Raw genomic sequence first — 20,848 nt, 5'->3', positions numbered from 1 at the left:
AAAGGAAATGCAAGGCAGAAATAGAGACACAGGTGTAGAGAACAAACACATGGACACCAAGTGGGGAAAGCAGGGAGGGTTGGGGGGGAATGAATTGGGAGATTGGGATACCAAATTGTACACTCTAAATATATGCTGTTTATTGTCTGTTAACTGTATCTCAATAAAAGTTCTTAAAAAAGAAAAAAAACATTAAAAAAAAAGTTCTTAAAAAAATAAAGTCACAGAATAAATAGAGGAAGATGATTTTATTTCTCTACTTTGCAAATTAATTTTTTAAAAAGAAACATAAATTACTAGAATAATAGGTAGAGTCATACACATATTTCTAGCTCCATTAGGTCAAATGAAAAGAAGGACAAGAACACAAAGGAGACAAGCCTTTTAAGAAACTTGCTGTTCAGTCTATAGTCAATATGAAGAGGTAGCATTTGGAGCCACAAAAAAAGATGAAATCATAGATGATTATGCTTATTTCTGAAGGTGTCAGTCTCTCTGAGCAGCAGTAAGCAACAACTCAAATGTCCATGTAGAGCATCAGGGTCCCTAAACAAAGAGCCTTCTTCTGGTTCCTCTGGCTCTCCCCACCTAGGATATGGGCGTGTCCAGCAGCAATATCATAGCAAATGTCTTTCCTGTTTCAGGATGAGAACATTCATTCAGTATAAGACCAGAGAAGGACTCCTGGAGAGAAACGGGGAGTGTTCCCCACCAAAAGAGCTGAGGCCGGAGAAAGATAGCTCTCTCATGTTTCTGTCTTGGAAGCAGGCCAATGCTAAAGTCAACTGGGCTATACCAATTCTGGTTTGAACATGGAGCAGCCACTGGGGGTAACAAAGTGCCTGGCTGTGCATGGGATGATGAGGCAGGAGAAGCCAGGCTGGCACAAAGGCAGAGGCCCACTCTTCTAGTGTTGGGTCCACTTGATGCTCTTGAGGTCAATGCCATCCTGCACCATCTCCCAGAGAGGGCTGCCAAAGAGAAGAGGTATTTGGATGAGTGAAGGCTCAGGAAGCAGACAGCATTGGCTCCTGGACCCTGAGCCTTGACTTGCCTCCATCTGTTCTTATCTCTCCTCTACCTCCTTGCCCTGATAGACCCCAACACAAGAGGTTATCAAGTCTTTCTCAGCTATATGTAAGTCCTTTTCAGCTCCAGCCTCTCCCCAGCTGCCAACATTAATAACTAGGTAACCCAGGCTCAGCTCCAATGAGGCTAAGCCAATAGCGTCAAGTGTGGTTATATTCATGAAGCTCTCATCCCACTCAGGAGAGGCTATGGACAGAGTTTCCCTGGGGGAACCAAGACCCTTGGAAAGTGTGTAAGCAGCAAGTTTCAGCCTCTCTACTAACCCCCAACACAAATGGACTTTTCAGCCCTTGTTTCTTGTTTTTGATTTTTAATTTATTTATTTATTTGTCTGTGTTGGGTCTTTGTTGTGGCATGCGGGATCTTCGTTGCACCATGTGGAGTCCCTTTTTTTTTTTTTTTAAAGTTGCTGCATGTGGGATCTAGTTCCCTGACCAGGGATTGAACCCAGGCTCCCTGCATTGGGAGCGTGGAGTCTTAACCATTAGACCATCAGGGAGTTGCCCTTGTTTCTTGGTTTTGCTCTAGTTCTTAGAGATAGAACTTAGCCCTAAATCACCTGGATATGTAGCACCCTTACCCAGTTCCCACCAGATTCATCTCCCCAGAGCTGACCATGCTTCCAACATCCCTGGCTCCAATTCAAAAGGATCTTTTGGATCTCAGGCCTGGGCATCCCATCCCATACAAGAACTGCTGCTGAAATATCTCTGCTAAGCTCTGATCCTCTTCAGCTTGAATGCCTTAGATAATACTCCCAGATTAGATATTACTTCAATGTGTTATGACCGCAGGATTTTGATTTGGATTTCTCCAGTTAACTTTCTTCTACCCAATTTCATTCTATTCTTGGTTTATCTCTCTCCATTACACTATGCATTCCCAGTGCGCTTTTCTTTCTTTTTTTTAAATTTATATTTGGCCATGCCATATGGTATGCAGGGATCTTAGTTTCCTGACTAGGGATCACACCCGTTCCCCCTGCAGTGGAAGTGCAGAGTCTTAACCACTGCACCATCAGGGAAGCCCCCCAGCACACCTTTCTATTTGATATTTTCCAAGGCTCCTTGAAGTTAGCCATCTCCTTCCTGTCCCTTCTCTTTAGGGAAGGTCACTTAATATCATAGGCTCACAAAATAAAACTCTGGCTGAGGGTAATGAGATCAGGTTGAATTCAGTTTGTAAAGGATCAGAAGGAACAGGGTGAAGATGCTGAAACCACATGGGTAGGAAGAATAAGTCTTTCCTGGCAGCATAGTCAGTAGAAATGCCCTGAGTGTGCCAGACAGTACCAGAAAGCCAAGCCAAGGAGGAATCTAAGCAAGCTATAGATATTTAAGCAATACAACTAGATCCTGCCAAGGAAAATCCAGAGCCCAGAAAGGCCTGGGAGAGCTCACAAAGTGAAGCAGGTATATACCTGAACTTTTTCACTCTCAACTATATCAAAAGAATCCTGAAAGTCAAATTGAGCCAGAACAGAGCTCTGAAAAAATCCAGAGGCCTTGATGTTCCCATGAGGAAGCAGAGCTCTACAGCTTCTAGGGGAGCCCCTGGTAGCAAATGGCTGGTAAAGGATCTCTTGATCTTTATAAGCATCTTTACAAAGAAAACTCTGAGTAATGGTTCTTAATCTTTTGAGTATATGATGAAAACTATGGACTTCCTTCCAAAGGAAATGCACAACTGGGCTTCCCTGGTAGAACAGTGGTTAAGAATCCACCTGCCAATGCAGGGGACACGGGTTCGAGCCCTGGTCTGGAAAGATCCCACATGCCGCAAAGCAACTAAGCCCGTGCGCCACAACTACTGAGCCCACGTGCCACAACTACTGAAGCCTGTGTACCTAGAGCCCATGCTCCCCAACAAAAGAAGCCACCACTCTCCACAACTAAAGAAAGCCTGCGTGCAGCAACGAAGACCCAATGCAGCCAATAAATAAAAATAATTTTAAAAAAAGAAAGAAAGAAAATGCACAACTGTAAAACACTTAGCATACTTTTTCAGGGCTATCATTTACCTACTGAAGTCCAGCCATAGAACCCAAATTAAGTTTCCTATCTTAAAAAAGAAAAGAAAAGAATCCGTCTTAAAGAGAGTTTTCCTAAACTTAATCTACAAATCATGAATTTTGTACTGATATTGCTGCAATGACAACTATTAACACTATCAATAAAATAATGGGGACTTCCCTGGCAGTCCAGTGGTTAAGACTCTAAGCTTCCACTGCAGGGGGCTCAGGTTCGATCCCTGGTCAGGGAAATAAGATCCTGCAAGCCACATGGCCAAATTAATTAATTAATTAATTAACTTACTTAAATAATGAAAACCATCTGAATTTATACAGTTTAGTTTTTGAAGACACTTCTTCATATTCTGAAAACAAGTAGCCGAGAGGATCCACTTTCCTGCTTTGTGGTATTTCTAAATCCTAAAATCCAAGGATTCTCAAACTTTGATTTCTGGCAGTATGAATACACAGCCTAAGGATAAGAGAGGAGCCAGCACTGCAATTTCTTCCAAAGGGTCTCTGGTACAACAGTGCATACCTCATTTCTCGAAGACGCTTCACATGGTAAATGCACTTCTCCACTGTGTAGTCTACTTCCTCCTCTGTAGTGAAACGGCCGATGCCAAACCTGAAAAAGACACAGAGAGGAGCTCTGCATCAGACCTGTGGCACCATGGTAAATTCACTCAGCAAATACTCAATGAGGATCTACTCCACAAAAGATATGGAGAGAACATGGTCCTTCTCCTGGAGGGCAGAGTTTCTCTGAATATGGTCTGTGGGCCACCTGAGAATCACTCTAGAAGTTTCCTACTCCTCCTCCAAACCTAAAGAATCAGAATCTCTGAGTGTGGTGCTCAGACCTCTTCCATCTTTCACAAACTTCCCAGGTGACAGTCGATGAAGTCTGCAAACCACCGCTTTCATAAATGCTGCAGCTCAAATGACTGACCTGATAGAAGAGTGAGCTAAATCCTCATCAGTGCCAATTGCTCGAAGGACGTAAGAGGGCTCCAGGGATGCAGAGGTGCAGGCACTGAGGAGAAAGACGCAGAGCTTTGCTCAATTCATTGTCACATCTGCTTTTGGCCACAAACCCCCAGTCATGCTCCCACCCCTGAAGTCACACCATGGAGACAAAAAAGACGTTCTAATCGGACAGAGCGAAAGGACCAGATGCTGCTAGGGATGTGAACCTAGCTGCTCTGGCCCCTGTGGAGGATAACCTCCTTGAGCAAGGACACTGCCAAAGCATGACAGAGCATGATACCACATGAGCTAGTGACAGCTCATGTGACAGCAAGAGGCAGCAGAGAACCACTGCTCACTCCCCTGCAACTGAATTAATCATCTGTACCAGCCTGGACAGCAGCTAAACCCTTGGTGGCCTCTGAAGCATCCTTGAATTCTGGAGGCCTGTAACAGAACTACCAGAATAACACTAGAACAGATACATGCATCTCCTGGGACCACATAAGGCACAAAAGTCTACCACAGGAAGCCCTCCTAGGGTGGCAAACTTTAGCCTGTGCCCAACCAGCTAAAAACAGGTGCTTACAAAATGACTTTTACTCTCAACCAAGAACTCTTGTGCCTGTCATCTCCACGATGGGAAGCTTATTAACCTAACACTTAGAGCAGACTCATTGGTCCTGCCACAGCCCCTGTCTATCCAGTCCAACTCACCTCCCTGAGGATAAGGCGACATCCTTGAGTGCCATCAGCAGACTCTCCCCTTCCACATATGCAAAGGAGAGGTTGACACAGCCTGGAAGAGTGAACTACTATGAGAGGAGGCTCACAGTTTCCAGCTCTTCCAGATGGGGACAGAATGGGCACGTCTGTACCTGGGTAGTGGTGCTCAGGGTCCCCATTCATCACCACGTCTGGAAGGCTCTTCATTATCTTCTGTGTCAGTCGTTCTGCTAACTTTGAGATCCGCCTGTGGTCATACTGAGGAGCAGGCAAGCGAGGACTAAGCATGGTGACCATTAACAGCTCAGAAACACACAGGACAAGGAACCCTGCCCGGTACCCAGAAGTGACTGTGCATCTGACCCACCTATTGCCCTGTGTTACTCATAGAGACCACTGTATCCCCAGCACTGAGCACAGAGGTGCTCAATAACCAGACACATGGTTCCAAAAAGTCAGAATAAATGAGCTGGTAACTACCGAAAGGGCCTGGATTTTAGAGCCCATAACACCTCCCTCAGAACAAGACGCTAGCAGCACTGGTTTTCTTAAACCTCCTCTTCTGGCAAAGATCTGACCCAGGCATGCCAAGAAGCCTCTAAACAGGAGACCCAGCACAGGGGAAGAACTTGTGGGAGGAAACTGCTCTCCCCATACCTCCATCTCTTGCTGTGCCACCTCACACGCAGCCCCTAGCCCCACCACCAAGGGTGTGGGGACTGTCCCAGACCGCATACCCCGCTCCTGCCCCCCTCCACTCTGCAGGGCCTCCACACGCACACGGGGCCGGCGGCGAATGTAGATGGCACCAACTCCTGGGAAACAAAGTTTGTTACAAAAAAAAGAGAAAAAGGGAAATGCAGGTGAAACAAAGTATCATTTTCCAAAGGGGCTGAAACATTCTTTCAACTTTTCTGTAAGCTTGAAATTTTTCAAAATACAAAAGGTTGGGGGAGAAGAAGAAACAGCAGCGAAAGCATAATATTTATCAAAATTATTTAGTATCAGAAGTGATGACCAAATTGGTTTAAAGTAGCTCCCTATGCATGTATAAAATGATATTATGCAATGCAGCATTATTCATAATAGCAAAAAAATTGGAAACAACTTAGATGTCCATCATCAGGAGAATGGGCAAATAAGTTATGGTACATCCATGCCTGAAATACAAGGCAGGTGTATAAAAGAATATGGAAGCTCCTTCTATACTACCACTATAAAATCCCCAAGATACATTGTTAGAACACTGGTGAAATGTGAATGTCTGTACTTTAGTTAAAAAAAATAAAAGATGCATTGTTAGGTGAACATGCATAATCTCCTAGGGTCCATCAGAATTTAAAAACATACAACTTGTGACTCAGCAAATCTATTTATAGGAATTTCATACCAAAATATGAGCATGAATGTACAAAAATATCCACTAAGTAGCCAAGGGTTTTGAACAGAGTGAGCACTTACTGAAGGTCCTCTCCCACACAGAACAACTACTAAGGCAGAGACTGCAGGTACCATAACAAGTAAGGCAATGGTTCCCACAATTATTATGAAGGACCCTGGCTTTAAAATAATTTATGTACCAAACTGCATTTATTAAGACGTATTTAATTTCCCCATTAAAACAAAATCAGGACTTCCTAGGTGGTGCAGTAGTAAAGAATCTGCCTGCCAATGCAAGGGACGCGGGTTCGAGCCCTGCCCTGGGAAGATTCCACATGCCTTGGAGCAACTAAGCCCGTGCGCCACAACTATTGAGCCTGTGCTCTAGAGCCCGTGAGCCACAACTACTGAACCCATGTGCCGCAACTACTGAAGCCCACGCGCCTAGGGCCCGTGCTCCGCAACAAGAGAAGCCACTACAATGAGGAGCCTGCACACCACAATGAAGAGTAGGCCCCGCTCTCAACAACTAGAGAAAGCCCATGTGCAGCAACGAGGACCCAGCACAGCCAATAAATAAAATAAATAAATAAATAAATAAATTTATTAAAAAAACAAAAACAAAATCAAATTCAAGTATCTTACACTGTCTGAATGTCTGCAGTTCCCAAGTTCAGAGAGTAAGTTCTCTGATACTACATCTGGATAGTGAAGGATACCATATTATCAATCTTCTAGATCCTGAGTTCGAAAAGCAAGAGTTTGGATAGTGAGGGATACCTATACACATTTAAGTGCTGATCTGAGCTTCTGCTCAGTATGAGTTAATTGGCTTTTATCAAAACAGGTTTATTTACAATAAAAGCCAATAAGCCAATTTTAGTTAAAGATAGAACGCCTGTTGGGCTTACAAAAACACTCTTTACAACTTCTTTACAAGAAGCCATCTTATATACTTCCAGGAGCTATCACACCTTTTTCCACAGGGTGTACATCCAGATGACACACCCTGCAGACACAGAAAGCGTACTGGCATAACCAACCACTACAGGCCCTCACCCAAGAGACAGAGGAGGAGTTGTTAATTTTGGATGGCTACCTCCATAAAATAGAGGACAATAGTCTCTTCCCAAAGACCTGGGTGCAGAGGCAGAATTCCAGCTAGAAAACATTCCTTGGCCAACAGGACCAAGCATCCTTGAGAGATTAATAGGAGCAAAGACTACTAAAACTAGGAACAAACACCAAGAGACATAAAAGCCCATACAATCTTCCCCTAAGGCTAAAGCAAGACACGAGGAAATGAAGGACTTTAAGAATACTGATCTTCAGGGACTTCCCTGGTGGCACAGTGGTTAAGAATCCACCTGCCAATGCTGGGGACATCGGTTTGAGCACTGGTCCATGAAGATCCCACATGCTGAGGAGCAACTAAGCCCGTGCACCACAGCTGCTAAGCCTGTGCTCTAGATCCCACGATCTAGAGCCCGAGAGCAACAACTATTGAGGCCACGTGCCACAATTACTGAAGCCCGCACGCCTAGAGCCTGTGCTCCACAGTAAGAGAAGCCACCACAATGAGAAGCCCATGTACTGCAACGAGGAGTAGCCCCCACTCGCTGCAACTAGAGAAAGCCCGAGCAGCAGTGAAGACCCAACGCAGCCAATAAGTAAATAAATTAAAAAAAAAAAAGAATATTGATCTGCAAATCATAGTGGGGTAGACAAGATAACTGGACTTATCTAGCTAATCTGATATGACAAAACCTTTGTTCCTCAACCAAATTAACATCTACATGAAAGGGTTTCCTAAAGAGACCAGTGAAGAATGGTCTGCTATATAGTAACTGCTAGAATCCACAAACAGGCAAGTGTTCCTGGCTACTGCTAAATGACACTTGCATTCTGCAGGGCACTCTGAATATACAGCTTCCTCTGAGAGCAGTGATAGTCTCAAATGAGTCCCACGACACCTGTCAAAGGGTTTGCTGGGAGGTCCACAAAGAAGGAACTCTAGGAGGGGCTAGTACCTTTGGGACCATAGATTTTGTGACCACTGATGCTCATGAGATCAATTTTCATGTCGTTGACGTCAAGTGGGATTTTTCCAACAGCCTGGGCTGCGTCGGTATGGAAATACACCTTTCTGGAACTGCAAATCTGCCCTGAGAAAACAGCAGAGGGGAAGAACCAGAGCACAATGTTAGGAAGTAACCTGGCAGTGGTCCCACAATGCAACGTGAGTTCTAAGGCAAAATTATACCTGGCATTGGCCTCTAGCCACATAGTAAATCACTTCTCTCTCTTTCTTTTTTCTCTCTTTCTGTCTCTGTCTCTCTCTCATTCTCAGCTCTAGTGTTCTTGACTAGAATAAACAAGAGCAACTGCAAAGCACCAAATCAAAACACTCCCTATATTCTGATTCATAACATTTTTCCTACCTCATTAACACTGGCCTTTCAATTATCAGATTAACTTTTAGATCCTTTTGATTTAAAAGAAGCAAAGACTAACAGATCTATTTGCTAATGTACCTAAGAGGTTACAGGGAGAGTGTCTCTGGCCCTAAGTGAGCATGGTAAAGAGATGCTCTAAAACGAAAAAGAGGAGAGAAAAAAAGGTGGAGGTTTTTTGTTTTGCTTTCTGCACCAACTGCAGTAAATGAAAACAACATAAAGGGTACTAGACCTGGATTCAAATACTAGTTATGCCATTTACAATACATTCTTGTTCTCTTTCCCTTGGTTTCCTTACCGCATTCTATAAAGTGTTACAGCTCCTAGCCCAGTGCTGATCCTCAGATGGATCCCAGTGGTGGGCCAGCATCAGGGTCTACCCACGATACTCACCTATTTCTGCAATGGGCTGCTTCACTCCAATCTCATTGTTCACAGTCATGACTGAGACCAGGCTGGTATCCGGCTGGATAGCAGCCTCTAGTTCCTAAGAATATCAAGAGTAAGGAAACTATACAGTACCAACAAAGTCCTCCCTAACAAAAAATGTACACAAGCTTAGTCATGAAAAGGGGCCTTTCAGTACATACCTACCAGAGTGGGTAAAATTAAAATAATGACAACACAAAATGCTGGTGAGGATGCAGATGAACTGGATCACTCATATACTACTGGTGGGAACCTAAAATGGTAAAACCACACTGAAAACCAAACTGAAAAACAGTTTGGTAGTTTTTGTTTCTTATAAAACTAAACATGAAATTACCATATGACCCAGAAATTGCATTCTTGGGCATTACCTCAGGGAAATGTAAACTTAAATTCACACAAAAAAACCTATACATTAACGTTCATGGTAGCTTTATTCATAATAGCCAAAACCTAAAAACAACCCAGATGCCCCTCAACAGGTAAATGGTTAAAGAACCTGTGTACTTCCATTACATGGAATACTATTAAGCAATAAAAAGGAACAGACTACTGAGACATGCGACAACTTAAATGACTTGCCAAAGACTTAGGCTAAATGAAAAGAGCCAACCCCAAAAGGTTATGTACTGTATTAGTCCATTTACATATCATTATTGAAATGACAAAATTAAAGAAATGGAGATGAAATTAGTGGTTTTAAAAGAAGACCATGAAGCATCATTGTGGTGGTAGTTAACACAGACCTACACACTGATAAAACCACATAGAACTAAACACACACACAAGTAAGTACAAGTAAAACTAGAGAAATCAGAACAACATGGGCAGATTTTATCAACATCAATATCCTGGTTGTAATGTTATACTAAACTTTTGCAAGATGTTATCATTAAGTGAAACTGATAGGGACTTCCCTGGTGGTGCAATGGTTAGGAATCCACCTGCCAATGCAGGGGACACAAGTTCAATTCCTGGTCCGGGAAGAACCCACATGCCGAAGAGCAACTAAGCCCATGCACCACAACTACTGAGCCTGCTCTCTAGAGCCCGTGAGCAACGACTACTGAAGCTCGTGTGCCTAGAGCCCATGCTCTGCAACAAGAGAAGCCACCACACTGAGAAGCCTGCTCATGGCAACAAAGAGTAGCCCCAGCTTGTCACAACTAGAGATAGCCCAAGTGCAGCAATGAAGACCCAATGCAGCCAAATAAATAAATAATAAAATAAAATAAAATAAAATGGGTTAGAGCAGCCAAAGAGACTTCATGAATGAGCTGGGACTTGAACTAAGTTTTTAAAAGAGAAAGAAGATTAAGGTAATTGCAGGAAAAAGAAAATAGATCAGAGGCGAGGATACACGTGAGGACAGGCCCTAAGCAGGACTGGTTAGGGCATATTAGGGAGATATGAAGCAGTATGGCTGAAATGGAGGGTTTTATGAAGTGGTTAGCAAGACTGAAACAGTAGGTTACAACTAACACATCTATTCTGAGACCAGTAGTACCCTGATATCAAAATCAGATAGATATCACAAGAAAACTACAGATCAATATCCTTAATGAATATAGATGCAAAAATCCTTAACAAAATACTAGCAAACCAAATCCAGCAACATATATGAAGGATCACACACCATGACCAAGTGGCATTTAATCCAGGAATACAAGTTCAACATACAAAAAACAACAACAACAATGTATACACCATATTAATAGTACAGAGAACAAAACCACATGATCACCTCAAAAGACACACTAAAACAACTGATAAAATCCAACATCTTTTCATGTTAAAAAAAAAAATTCAGGAATTCCCTGGCGGTCAAGTGGTTAGGACTCTGCACTTTCACTGATGAAGGCCTGGGTTTGATTCCTGGTCAGGGAACTAGGATCCCACAAGCTGCACAGTGAGGCCAAAAAAAAAAAAAAAGAAAACGAAAAAATCAACAAACTAGGAAAAGAACTTCCTCAACCTGATACAGGACTTCGATGCAAGAACAGCCACAAAAAATCCACAGCTAACTAATCACACTCAGTGGTGAAAGCTTTTGGCTAAGATCAGGAAGAAAAGAAGGGTATCTGTTCTCACTACTTTCATTCAACTTTGTACTAGAATTTCTTGCCTGGGCAACTGGGCAAGAAAAAGAAATAAAAGGCCTGCAGGTTGGAAAGAAAACAGTAAAATTATCTCCATTTGCACATCACAGGGCTCTGTTCACAAATTATATCTTAGGATTTGTCTAGGGATGCTGGTATCCAAAATCTGGTAGAGAAGATACCTGGACCCAAAACTAACATATAAAGATATGGACCAAAAAGAGACATATTCTTCACAAAAACTATGCCTACTCTTTTTTTTTTCTTAATTTATTTTTTAAATTTTGGTTGCAGTGGATCTTAGTTGCCACACGTGGGCTCCTTAGTTGTGGCATGTAAACTCTTAGTTGCAGCATGCATGTGGGATCTAGTTCCCTGACCAGTGATCAAATCCCTGACCCCTGCATGGAGAGTCTTAACCACTGTGCAACCAGGGAAGTCCCTACACCTACTCTTTTAAAGGATCAGGAACATGAGGGCAGGGAGAAGGAGGCCAGAGCTTTCCCACGGTGAGTGTGCACCTCTGGCATCCTTCAAACATGCCCAGTGGCTCTCACACAGACCAGGAAGCACCAAAAAAGCTGAGAAACAAATCTTGCAGAGAAAAGGAGGATGGTACATGCTCAAGGGGAACACACTCTGGGTCCCACTGTGAGGCCTGTTTCTCTAAACCCCTCCCTCACCATTAGATATAGTCTTTCAAGCTCCAGCTAAGGTTGAAGAGATAGATTTATAGGCTGAAGCCAGGCTCCTCCTATTTTGTTCCCCTTACCTTCAGGTCAATGATCCCACTCTTCTTCACTGGGAGGTAGGTGACCTGAAAGCCTTCAGCTTCCAGTGAACGGCAAGAGTCCAAGACACATTTGTGTTCTGTCTGCGTGGTGATCAAGTGCCTTTTCCGTGACCTATAGAACCTGGCCACCCCCTAGAAATTGGTGGTGGTGGAAGGAAGAAGAATATACTCAGAAAGACAGCACTGACTTTCATCCTAGTTGCAAGGAGTAAGTAGACAAGGGCAATATGCTCCAACATCAATTCTCTGACACCAATTGCATGTCCTAAAATTCAATTTAATTCTGACACTAAGTATCCTAAATTAGTGCAAATCCCACAGGTTAAGGGCCTCAGTCCCACAAGAGTGCCTCCACTTTAGATGCCAGCCGTAAGGCCTACAAGTCACCCACCCACACTTCCCCAGCTGGCTATAAATACAGGGCTTCACACAGTCTCCTAAGGTTCAAAAATTCTCTATGATTCACAGAACTCACTGAAAACACTATACTTACTATCATAGCTTTACCACAAAGGATGCAACCCAGGGACAGCCTGATGGAAGAGATGCACAGGCTGGGGCAGGGAGGGGCACAGAGTTTCCATGTGAATCGAAGCATGCCACCTTCTAGCACATCCACAAGTTTGCCAATCTGGAAGCTCCTCTGAGTCTTGCTTCCCAGACTTTTTATGGGGGGTTCATAACACAGGCACAACTGATCACCAGAAATTCAGGTATGGTCCAAAGGGGTTTATTATGAATAACAAAACACATTCCTAGCATTTAGGAAACTGCAAGGGTTTTTGAAGCCCTGTGACAGGATCACAGGAGAAAGACCAAATATATTTTTTATTATACCATAGGTGGAAAATGGGGAACATTCATATCCTTGAATCCAAGGAAAAGCCTTTCTCTTTTATTTCTATTTAAATAACAAAACATGCAAATATGGTGATACTGATACCCAAAGCTGGCAGTGCAGAAGTGAAACTCATAGACTCATTCCTTGTTGGTGGCAATATTTATACTATAATCTCTTCAGAGAATCATTTATAAAGATGTCTTAAAAGCTGAATTCACACTCTGCTGTGATTCCTCTTTTGAGATTTACCTTAGGGAACTATTTCAAAGAACAGATGAAACTTTAGAGACAAAATATGCTTTAGTTATATTTACAATCCTTAAAAAAATGGAAAGACAAAACACATCCAACAATAGAGAAATGAATAGTAAACTGCAATAACAGAACTCCATGAAAAAGAATGCAGTTATATTAAAAATTACGGAGTTTGAAATGGAAAAACATAGGATATGTTATTAATGGTTACAGAAGAATAAACGTGGCAGGCTATGATATGTGAAAATATTAAAAGCAAATTCATATGTATGCATAATTTGTTTTCTGGAACAATATTAAACAGACGAGGTCAGAATAGGGGAGGAAGAAGTGGAAGACCTACGCTTTATTTTAAACATTTCCATAGGGTTAAAAAAAAATCTCAACACATATGGATGAATTCCTCTTAAAAAGTTAAAATACATAAAATGTGCAACCCCGTCCCTCCCAGGGCTTATAAGAGTACTACTTTAAAAGAAGAATATGAAACTAATTAGGCCAAAATTATACCTACATAACAATTGTATGCTCTTGAGGACAAGGAACATAAAAATGAAAACATTAAAGTTTCCCTCCCCACCTCCTACTTCACTTACCCAAAGTATTGAATCCTCTAATAGCAGACAGATACTTACTCTACCCACTCAGGAGACTAGGGGAAAACTGTCACCACTACTCTTAGCAATCCCTGACCTCTAGGTTTGGGAATCTGTGGAAACTTTCAAAGCAAACATTTCCAAAGTTTTGAAAATGCTCCCCATTCCAGAAACCATCCTCATCTTTGGAAAGACCACTCCCGGCTCTGTGGTCTCTGCAGTCCCAAGGAAGGATGCCTTCCTGCTAACGGGACTGGGCAGAGTATTGATGACTCTGGAACCTGACCCAGGTCTAGGTCTCCTACACTCAGTCCAAGGTCAGAGAAAGCAATACTGGCAACACAGGTGAAAGACAATGGTGAGCGGGGGTAGAGCCAGAGTTGAACCTATAGCAGCCCACAGTTTATCAGAGCCTTGCTATTTACACAAGTGACCCTGATAAGTAGGCCCAGTCAGACGTGATTATGTTCTATGAAATATCGACATGACTACTGAGAGTGGCATTTTACTTTTGTTAGTACCGAAGATCTGAAGGTCCCAAGGACAGGGTGACTAATCTTGGAATGGGTAACCAAGTGAATGTCTGCAGAAGGCACCACAGCAACCGGTACTTCAAAATGGGGACATCTAGAGAAACAGGAGGAAATTGCTGCAAACATATTTCATCAGAAAGAAGGGGAAGGCTGACAGGAAGGTAGCCCTGAAATCACCGATATAAGGGTGAAGTTGGTAACAAGAAGCAGAGAAATATATCCAATTACAAGTGTATCCTGGACTTCATTGTGACTAGATCAAAAGGATAGGGAAGGGACTTCCTAGGTGGCGCAGTGGTTGAGAATCTGCCTGCCAATGCAGGGAACTCGGGTTCGATCCCTGCCCCAGGAGGATACCACATGCCGCAGAGCAACTAAGCCTGTATGCCACAACAGTGGAGGCTGTGTGCCGCAACTACTGAAGCCTGTGTGCCTAGAGCCTGTACTCTGCAACGAGAAGCCACCACAATGAGGAGCCCATGCACCACAATGAAGAGTAGCCCACCCCCACCCCCACCCCCACCGCCCTGCAACTAGAGAAAGCCGGTGTGGAGCAATGAAGACCCAATGCAGCCAATAAATTAATTAATTAATTAAAAAAAAAAGGATGGAGAAAAGGGTTGAGTCACCATTATTTACTCTTTAAAGTAGCTCCCATCCAAAACACTATGTAGTTGATGGTCCAAGAGCCACCTCCTCTCCTATCCAACTCCTCACTGAACTCAGTTCAACAGGAGCAAAGACTTTAGATTGTAAAGGGCTGAAGGAAGCAACAAATCAGAAAGAGTGTGTCTGTGTCTTTTCTTCACAATAGGGTAATTGGCTGGGAAATGCATATATGAGCCTAAATGATGGCAGGACACCATCTCGCAGGTCAGGGAAGCCCAGATGTGCCCTCTGGTTCTCTTCTCTTACCTTAATTGCTATGTTGTTGGACTCAGTAGCACCACTAGTGAAAATGATCTCACGAGGATCAGCCCCAATCAGAGATGCTACTTGCTGCAAGTCAAGACAAGAAACAGAAATAAGCAACATCAGTTCCCTAGGCAGGAATGCAATTGCAGAAACAACAAAGACAAAGGTCTGGAGCAAGAAGAGCTCCACTGCACTCTATCAACAGCTCTAGAAGCACCTCTGTACCCTCTAGGATCAGACAAGGGGATACATTCAGCTACATCCCAGATCCCAGGTTCTTTTCCAGCCCAATACAAAATAATAATAACTTGGGTGTTTTTGAAAAAGCACTTACTGAGCTCTTAGTATGTAGAGGCATCATGTTAATAAATACATCACCAGCATTGTCTGATTTAATCCACCCAATAAACCTAAGGAGTAGGAACTACTACAATCTCCATTTTCTTTTTCTTTGTTTCTTTTCTTTTTTTTTTTTTCCCTTTGACCACACCACGCAGCTTGCGGGATCTTAGTTTAGTTCCCTGACCAGGGATCAAACCCAGGCCCTTCCCAATCTCCATTTACAATGTGAGGAAACCGAGGCTTCGAGAAATCAGATAACTTGCCAGAGGTCATTTAGCTAGGAAATGTGGGAACTAATCAAATGCCTTCAGCTGGACTCCAAAGGCCTGTTCTTTGAATCTCTTCCTGAGAGAGCCCCAACACATTTCCACCTCCACCTACAGTTACGAAAAAGAAATGCCTCCCACTGGCCACTGTACCTCTGACGTCAGAACCTCCTAGAGGCCCCTGTACTAACCTGGCGAGCAAGTTCCATGGCTGCCTCACTCTCCCAGCCATAAGCATGTGTCCGGGAATGTGGGTTCCCATAGTAGTTGACTAGGTAAGGGAGCATGGCATCAAGCACCCGAGGGTCCTGAGCATAACAGAACAGATCAGTTTCCTTGAGCCCATAGTTTACTCGGGCCCCACTCCATCCCCTGAGACCTGCCCAACCTGCCTCAGCACATTCCCAACCCTTCAGACCCTGCCTAGATTAGGCCTCAAACACTCTTCCATGCCCTCAGGTACTAACCAAATGTTAGCCTAATATATTCTCCCACCAACCCATCTTAAATCAGATTATTCTACCATCTCCTCAGATAATCGACGAACATTGCCTTGTCCTGACACCTGTGTGTGCAGGTGTTTCCCCTCCTGCCAAGCAATGGGATCTACGAGAGGACAGGACATGACAGAGTCCACATGTTGATGAAAATGTGCATTAATGTTCAAGTGTTTATCATGCGTTGGGTGCTGTTCTAAGGGCTGCTTCATGTCTTTTAACCTATTTAATTCTTGCCCAAGTTCACATAGTAAGTAGCAGTCCAGCTAATTCCAGAGGCTATGCTTTTAACTACTACCAGAGTGCCTGAACTGATTTGTCCAAGATCAATAGCTAGTCAGTAGTAAAGCCATTTCTAGAGGATTACACCTCCTGACTCCCGGCTCATTGCTTTTCCCAGCACACACTTCTATGGCTGTTACTTCTACAGGGATTCAGCCATTCCTTTGTATTGCCGCTGCTACAATATAATTCCTATAACCAGCTTGGGGAAAGCTGCCCCTCGATCCTTACCAGAGGAGTTGTAGCTTGCACATCCATATACAGAGGTCGCAGCACTGACTCCGCCTCCGGAGCAGTGGCTGCATCTGAGGCAACAGCAGACTGGGGAGCATGGTCTACAACTGACAAAAGAAATGGAACGGAGTGGCCACGTGAGAGAGGATGCAACTCTGCATACAGCGCATCCAAGACAGCAGAAGGTAAAAGCCGAATGGAGGTGAGATAAGTTTAAGGGGTGCTGAGGTCGAATCTCAATGGAAAAGGAAACAAGGCATCAGAAAACTTGAGCAAACTGTAAAAAGAGGTAAGGGAGAGAGACAGGGCTCTTGGAGGGGGTTGCTGAGACAACATTCAAATTGCATTGTTGGGAGTGAGGAGACCTCTGAAAGGGCAAAACCCACTGAAAAGGAATGTGGAGACTGTAGGTAAGATCTCCTTCAAAGGTTACTGGTTGGACGACTGGCATCTCTAAAATTTGGCCAGGAGAGGTCAGAAAACCGAGCATCAAGGGCTCTGAGGGCCTGCGGGTCAGGATCTGAAGTGCGGGAGGGGGGCGCGCGGCGAACTCAACCGTTCAGAGGGCCAGCGAGAGAAAGGTTGAGGGGTGCAGCCAAGAGGAAGGGTCAGAGGGTCTGGGGAGCGGGCGGAAGAGGGAGTCTCCTGAATATTCAGCTGCGTCGCTGCGCTCAGGGGAAAGATCCGCGCCTCCAGGGAGATGGCAGCCAGCGGGCCCCGGAGCGTACCGCGCAGGCTCAGCCCCCGAGTGGGCGCCTTAGCCCTCGGCCCCGGAGCAGCGGGCGCGGCCGAAGCCGCGGCCACCCGCCTCCAAGCGGTTCTCAGTAGCATGGTCCCGGTAGCAGCCCCCCGCCCAAAGCTGCTGCAGTTCTCAGCTACAGGCCCCCGGAAGTACTACTCCACGTCCCGGAAGCGATTCCTCTGGCCGTAAGTGCGCTCCGCCTCGCGTTCCGTGTGAGACGTAGAGCTGAGCGACCAAGGCCACGAGCAAGGTAACGCGGGGGCGCCGCGGCGCGGGGACTCGAACGCTCAGAGGGTGATGGAGTCGGGTTACACCTTTATTTTCCTTCCCGGATTTCCCCGAACCCCTGGGTCCGCTCCCTACCCCACCTCCTCCGGCCCCTGCCCGACTCTCGGGCTGGCGGCTAGGCCCGCACTTCCCTAACCTTCGAACCCCACAGATGCCAGTGGCCGTGGGTCCCTATGGACAGTCCCAGCCAAGCTGTTTCGACCGCGTGAAGATGGGCTTTGTGATGGGTTGCGCCGTGGGCATGGCGGCCGGGGCGCTCTTCGGCACCTTTTCCTGTCTCAGGTGAGGGGCGCGGGCGGTGATCTTTGGGCAGGACTACCGGACTTTGCCTCCCCACACCACTTGGCCTGCAGCCGGAAAAGAGCCTAATTCTTTTCAATCCCCCCCCCCCCCCCCAATGAGCGAGACTGATTTCCTAACCACGTTCAGTCTGGGAGGACAGTTTGGGAGCCTAAATGGTTGAGAATATGAGCTCTGACTCAAACTGCGCTCTGGCCCTTACTCATTTTGTAACCTTAGGCAAGTTGGAGCCTGGGTTTCAAGTGTAAAATGAGGCTCAGTAACCTCTACATCATATAGAGTCGTAAGGCTCAAATCAGACCACACTTAGCACAGAACCTAGCACATTAACTGCTCAATAAATGGCTCTTCTGTCTTACTGGTGTTGTATTTATTTCCAACTTGATTAAAGTTACTGTACTGGGAACAGGATGTAGAAATTAAACAGATAAACTCTACAACCTGTCATTTTTACACGTAAAAGAGACTATTATTCCCTTTTTTCCAGATTGTAAATTACCATTTACTGAGCACTGTCAATCACGGTGCTAAATGCCCTGTTATCCCCGAGTGTCGTGAATGTTGTGATCCTCATTTTACACGTGACACAGCCTGTAAATTGCATACTTAGTTCTTGAACCCAGGTCTGACTCCTCAGTCATTGTAACACTAGGAAACTAAGATGTCTAATTGGATCACATATATCCTGGAGGTAAAACCCGCACAAAAAAATGGTTTCCCTGTCCATGTACTTTATACTGCTTCTGTTGCCTCCCACAAACTCGTCAGTTGATGCATTCATAAGAAGAATCCACCTCGAGACCCTAAAGGACCAATTTCTTTGGAATTACCCCATGTGGGAAGAGGTAATGTCCTGCGAGACTTCAGCAGTGCCCGATCATAAACACAAATTGGAAAAGGGCAGTTAATGCTCCTCCTTATATTTTTGTACCCAATTGGCCCCATCTTGGTTTCTTCCTCTCTCAGGATCGGAATGCGGGGTCGGGAGCTGATGGGCGGCATCGGGAAAACCATGATGCAGAGTGGCGGCACCTTTGGCACATTCATGGCCATCGGGATGGGCATCCGATGCTAATCAGGGCAGTGGCTGCCCACAACACCCACCCCCTCCCATCAATCCCACCCCATGTACTATAATAAAACAAGCCTTTGAGTATTCTGAGTTTCTGTTAGAAGCATTTTTTCTCTCTCAGCTTATTACCCAGCTTAGTTAGAGATCTTCAGAGGTGGGCTAATGAGGTTTGGTGTCTTATTTCACAAGACCTTTCTCTGTTAATCCAAAGTTACAGATTTCACTGGTGGTCCAGTGGCTAAGACTCCACACTCCCAATGCAGGGGCCTGGGTTTGATCCCTGGTCAGGGAACTAGATCCCACGTGCCACAACTAAGACCAGGTGCAGCCAAACAAATATTTTTTTAAAAAATTAGAACGACATTGCATGCCTGGGACTTTAGATTCTAGCAAATCCTTATTATTCAACCCTTTAAAGTTGATGCTATTCGTTTTTCACCGTTAAAATGTTGTCTAGACCTCTTCAAGGTCACACTACAAGGTTAGCTGTTACGTTGTTCACTCCAAAATTGTCCTTCAGATGACTTGATCAGGAAAAGAACAAATTCAGACTAACTTCACAGCCTTTCAGCTTTGTGAACCTCAGGTGATTTTTCTAACCGGCCATCAATGAGAATGTAAGTTTTAGCAATTGACCCTTCCTTTCTATTAATTGGCTTAAGGTAGTTTCCCAGTAATATTAAGTGCCCATCTGTACAGGCAACATATCCCTTGATATTGCTCTAAACTGAGTTGCCCCTCAAGTATTTCTCAGTCACTGACTAAGAAAATGGTAATGTTATAATAAAAGAAACTACACTGGAGTATTTGGGGGCATAAAGACACTGAGATCCAATCGCAATCAAGGATACTACCAGAAAAGTTACAGCACCTATAAAATTCACAACCAAATTGGATGTTGTCTCAGGGATTACCTAAAGGATCTAACAGCCCTTGGACCTATTTTCTAATTGAGTTTTCTATTTGACTGAACTCTTACCAAATTTGCTTTGATCATTTACAACCCAAATTTCATTCTTTGGTGGTGGGCAAATTTTTGCAACCTCTTAACAGATGAGATTAAATACCTGAAGGCACCTTTCCTGGCCCAGTTCCCTAGAAAGGAATGACAGAACAAACCTGATAGTACTTGATTCAAGAGTAAGTTTTTAATTATGAAGATACCAGGAGATACTGTGGAAAGAAAATTTGGCATTATTGGTCTCTAACCACCCGAGTACACTGCTGCCCAGTGCTCAAAAATAAAGTTAACTTGAATCTTGAAATTCTTCTGCAGGTTAAATAACTGAAGCAAGTTAAAGGAACTGCAAACATCACTCAAAAGGGTTGGTAGAAAATTGTGATGCCTCCAAATTCAAACTATCTTGGTATCTAAATAAACCTGTTAATACTTGTAATTCAACCCTAACAAATCAATACAGTAGTTAACAGAAATTCAGGCAGATGAGGAAATCAGTATTGGAAGGAGCAATTATTAACAACATCACCTACTCAAAGACTCAACCAAGATACAAAAACCTGAAGCGGAGTTCAGAATATAAATTGTGAAGGGTTGCTGCAGTTAAGTTAAAGCTCAAAAATGCAGTTAAATCAATTTGAGAAACCAGTTTGAACCTAAAACCATTTTGTTCAGTATTTACTTTTAAAGAACAAAGCCTCCCCCCCTCCCCAAAGGTGCCCAGAAAACAAAGGAGAGACTTAAATAATGCCCAGGTTTCAGGCCTGGTGAAATC

General features: G+C 44.1%; 2 protein-coding genes across 3 annotated transcripts; one reads left to right on the top strand and one right to left on the bottom strand.

Annotated features, from left to right (window-relative positions):
- Positions 1-233: 233 nt before the first annotated feature.
- On the bottom strand, positions 234-17,629 carry NFS1 (NFS1 cysteine desulfurase). Of its 2 annotated transcripts, XM_057702706.1 has the most exons (13): positions 17,442-17,629; positions 16,711-16,820; positions 15,892-16,008; positions 15,093-15,176; positions 11,932-12,084; positions 9,025-9,118; positions 8,206-8,340; positions 5,453-5,610; positions 4,948-5,053; positions 4,787-4,868; positions 4,053-4,136; positions 3,639-3,728; positions 234-971 (listed from the first exon to the last, which is right to left on the bottom strand). In XM_057702706.1, exons 1-13 carry the CDS (start codon positions 17,542-17,544, stop codon positions 908-910), a joined length of 1,380 nt encoding a protein of 459 aa, XP_057558689.1. In that variant the 5' UTR covers positions 17,545-17,629; the 3' UTR covers positions 234-907. The 2 variants fall into 2 exon arrangements, with proteins under 2 accessions (XP_057558689.1, XP_057558690.1); XM_057702707.1 differs by lacking the exon at positions 15,892-16,008 and having other exon boundaries at positions 17,442-17,599.
- On the top strand, positions 17,604-19,205 carry ROMO1 (reactive oxygen species modulator 1). Its single transcript, XM_057702708.1, has 3 exons — positions 17,604-17,705; positions 17,895-18,025; positions 19,010-19,205. The coding sequence occupies exons 2-3, from the start codon at positions 17,895-17,897 to the stop codon at positions 19,116-19,118; spliced, it is 240 nt and encodes a 79-aa protein (XP_057558691.1). The 5' UTR covers positions 17,604-17,705; the 3' UTR covers positions 19,119-19,205.
- Positions 19,206-20,848: the final 1,643 nt, after the last annotated feature.

Source organism: Hippopotamus amphibius, chromosome 12 (genome assembly GCF_030028045.1).
Source record: "Hippopotamus amphibius kiboko isolate mHipAmp2 chromosome 12, mHipAmp2.hap2, whole genome shotgun sequence".
NCBI classification, from domain to species: Eukaryota; Metazoa; Chordata; class Mammalia; order Artiodactyla; family Hippopotamidae; genus Hippopotamus; species Hippopotamus amphibius.
Note: the sequence above shows the minus strand (reverse complement) of the source record. Positions and strands in the feature narration are given on the sequence as shown.

Excerpts from the sequence above, each read along its gene's own strand:
- NFS1 (XM_057702706.1), bottom strand. The coding sequence starts at position 17,544 with ATGCTACTGAGAACCGCTTGGAGGCGGGTGGCCGCGGCTTCGGCCGCG. Across the intron at positions 15,177-15,891 it reads CCATGGAACTTGCTCGCCAG|CAAGTAGCATCTCTGATTGG; the intron begins GTTAGTACAGGG and ends CTTGACTTGCAG. Across the intron at positions 9,119-11,931 it reads GTGGGATCATTGACCTGAAG|GAACTAGAGGCTGCTATCCA; the intron begins GTAAGGGGAACA and ends TGATATTCTTAG.
- ROMO1 (XM_057702708.1), top strand. The coding sequence starts at position 17,895 with ATGCCAGTGGCCGTGGGTCCCTATGGACAGTCCCAGCCAAGCTGTTTC. Across the intron at positions 18,026-19,009 it reads GGCACCTTTTCCTGTCTCAG|GATCGGAATGCGGGGTCGGG; the intron begins GTGAGGGGCGCG and ends TTCCTCTCTCAG.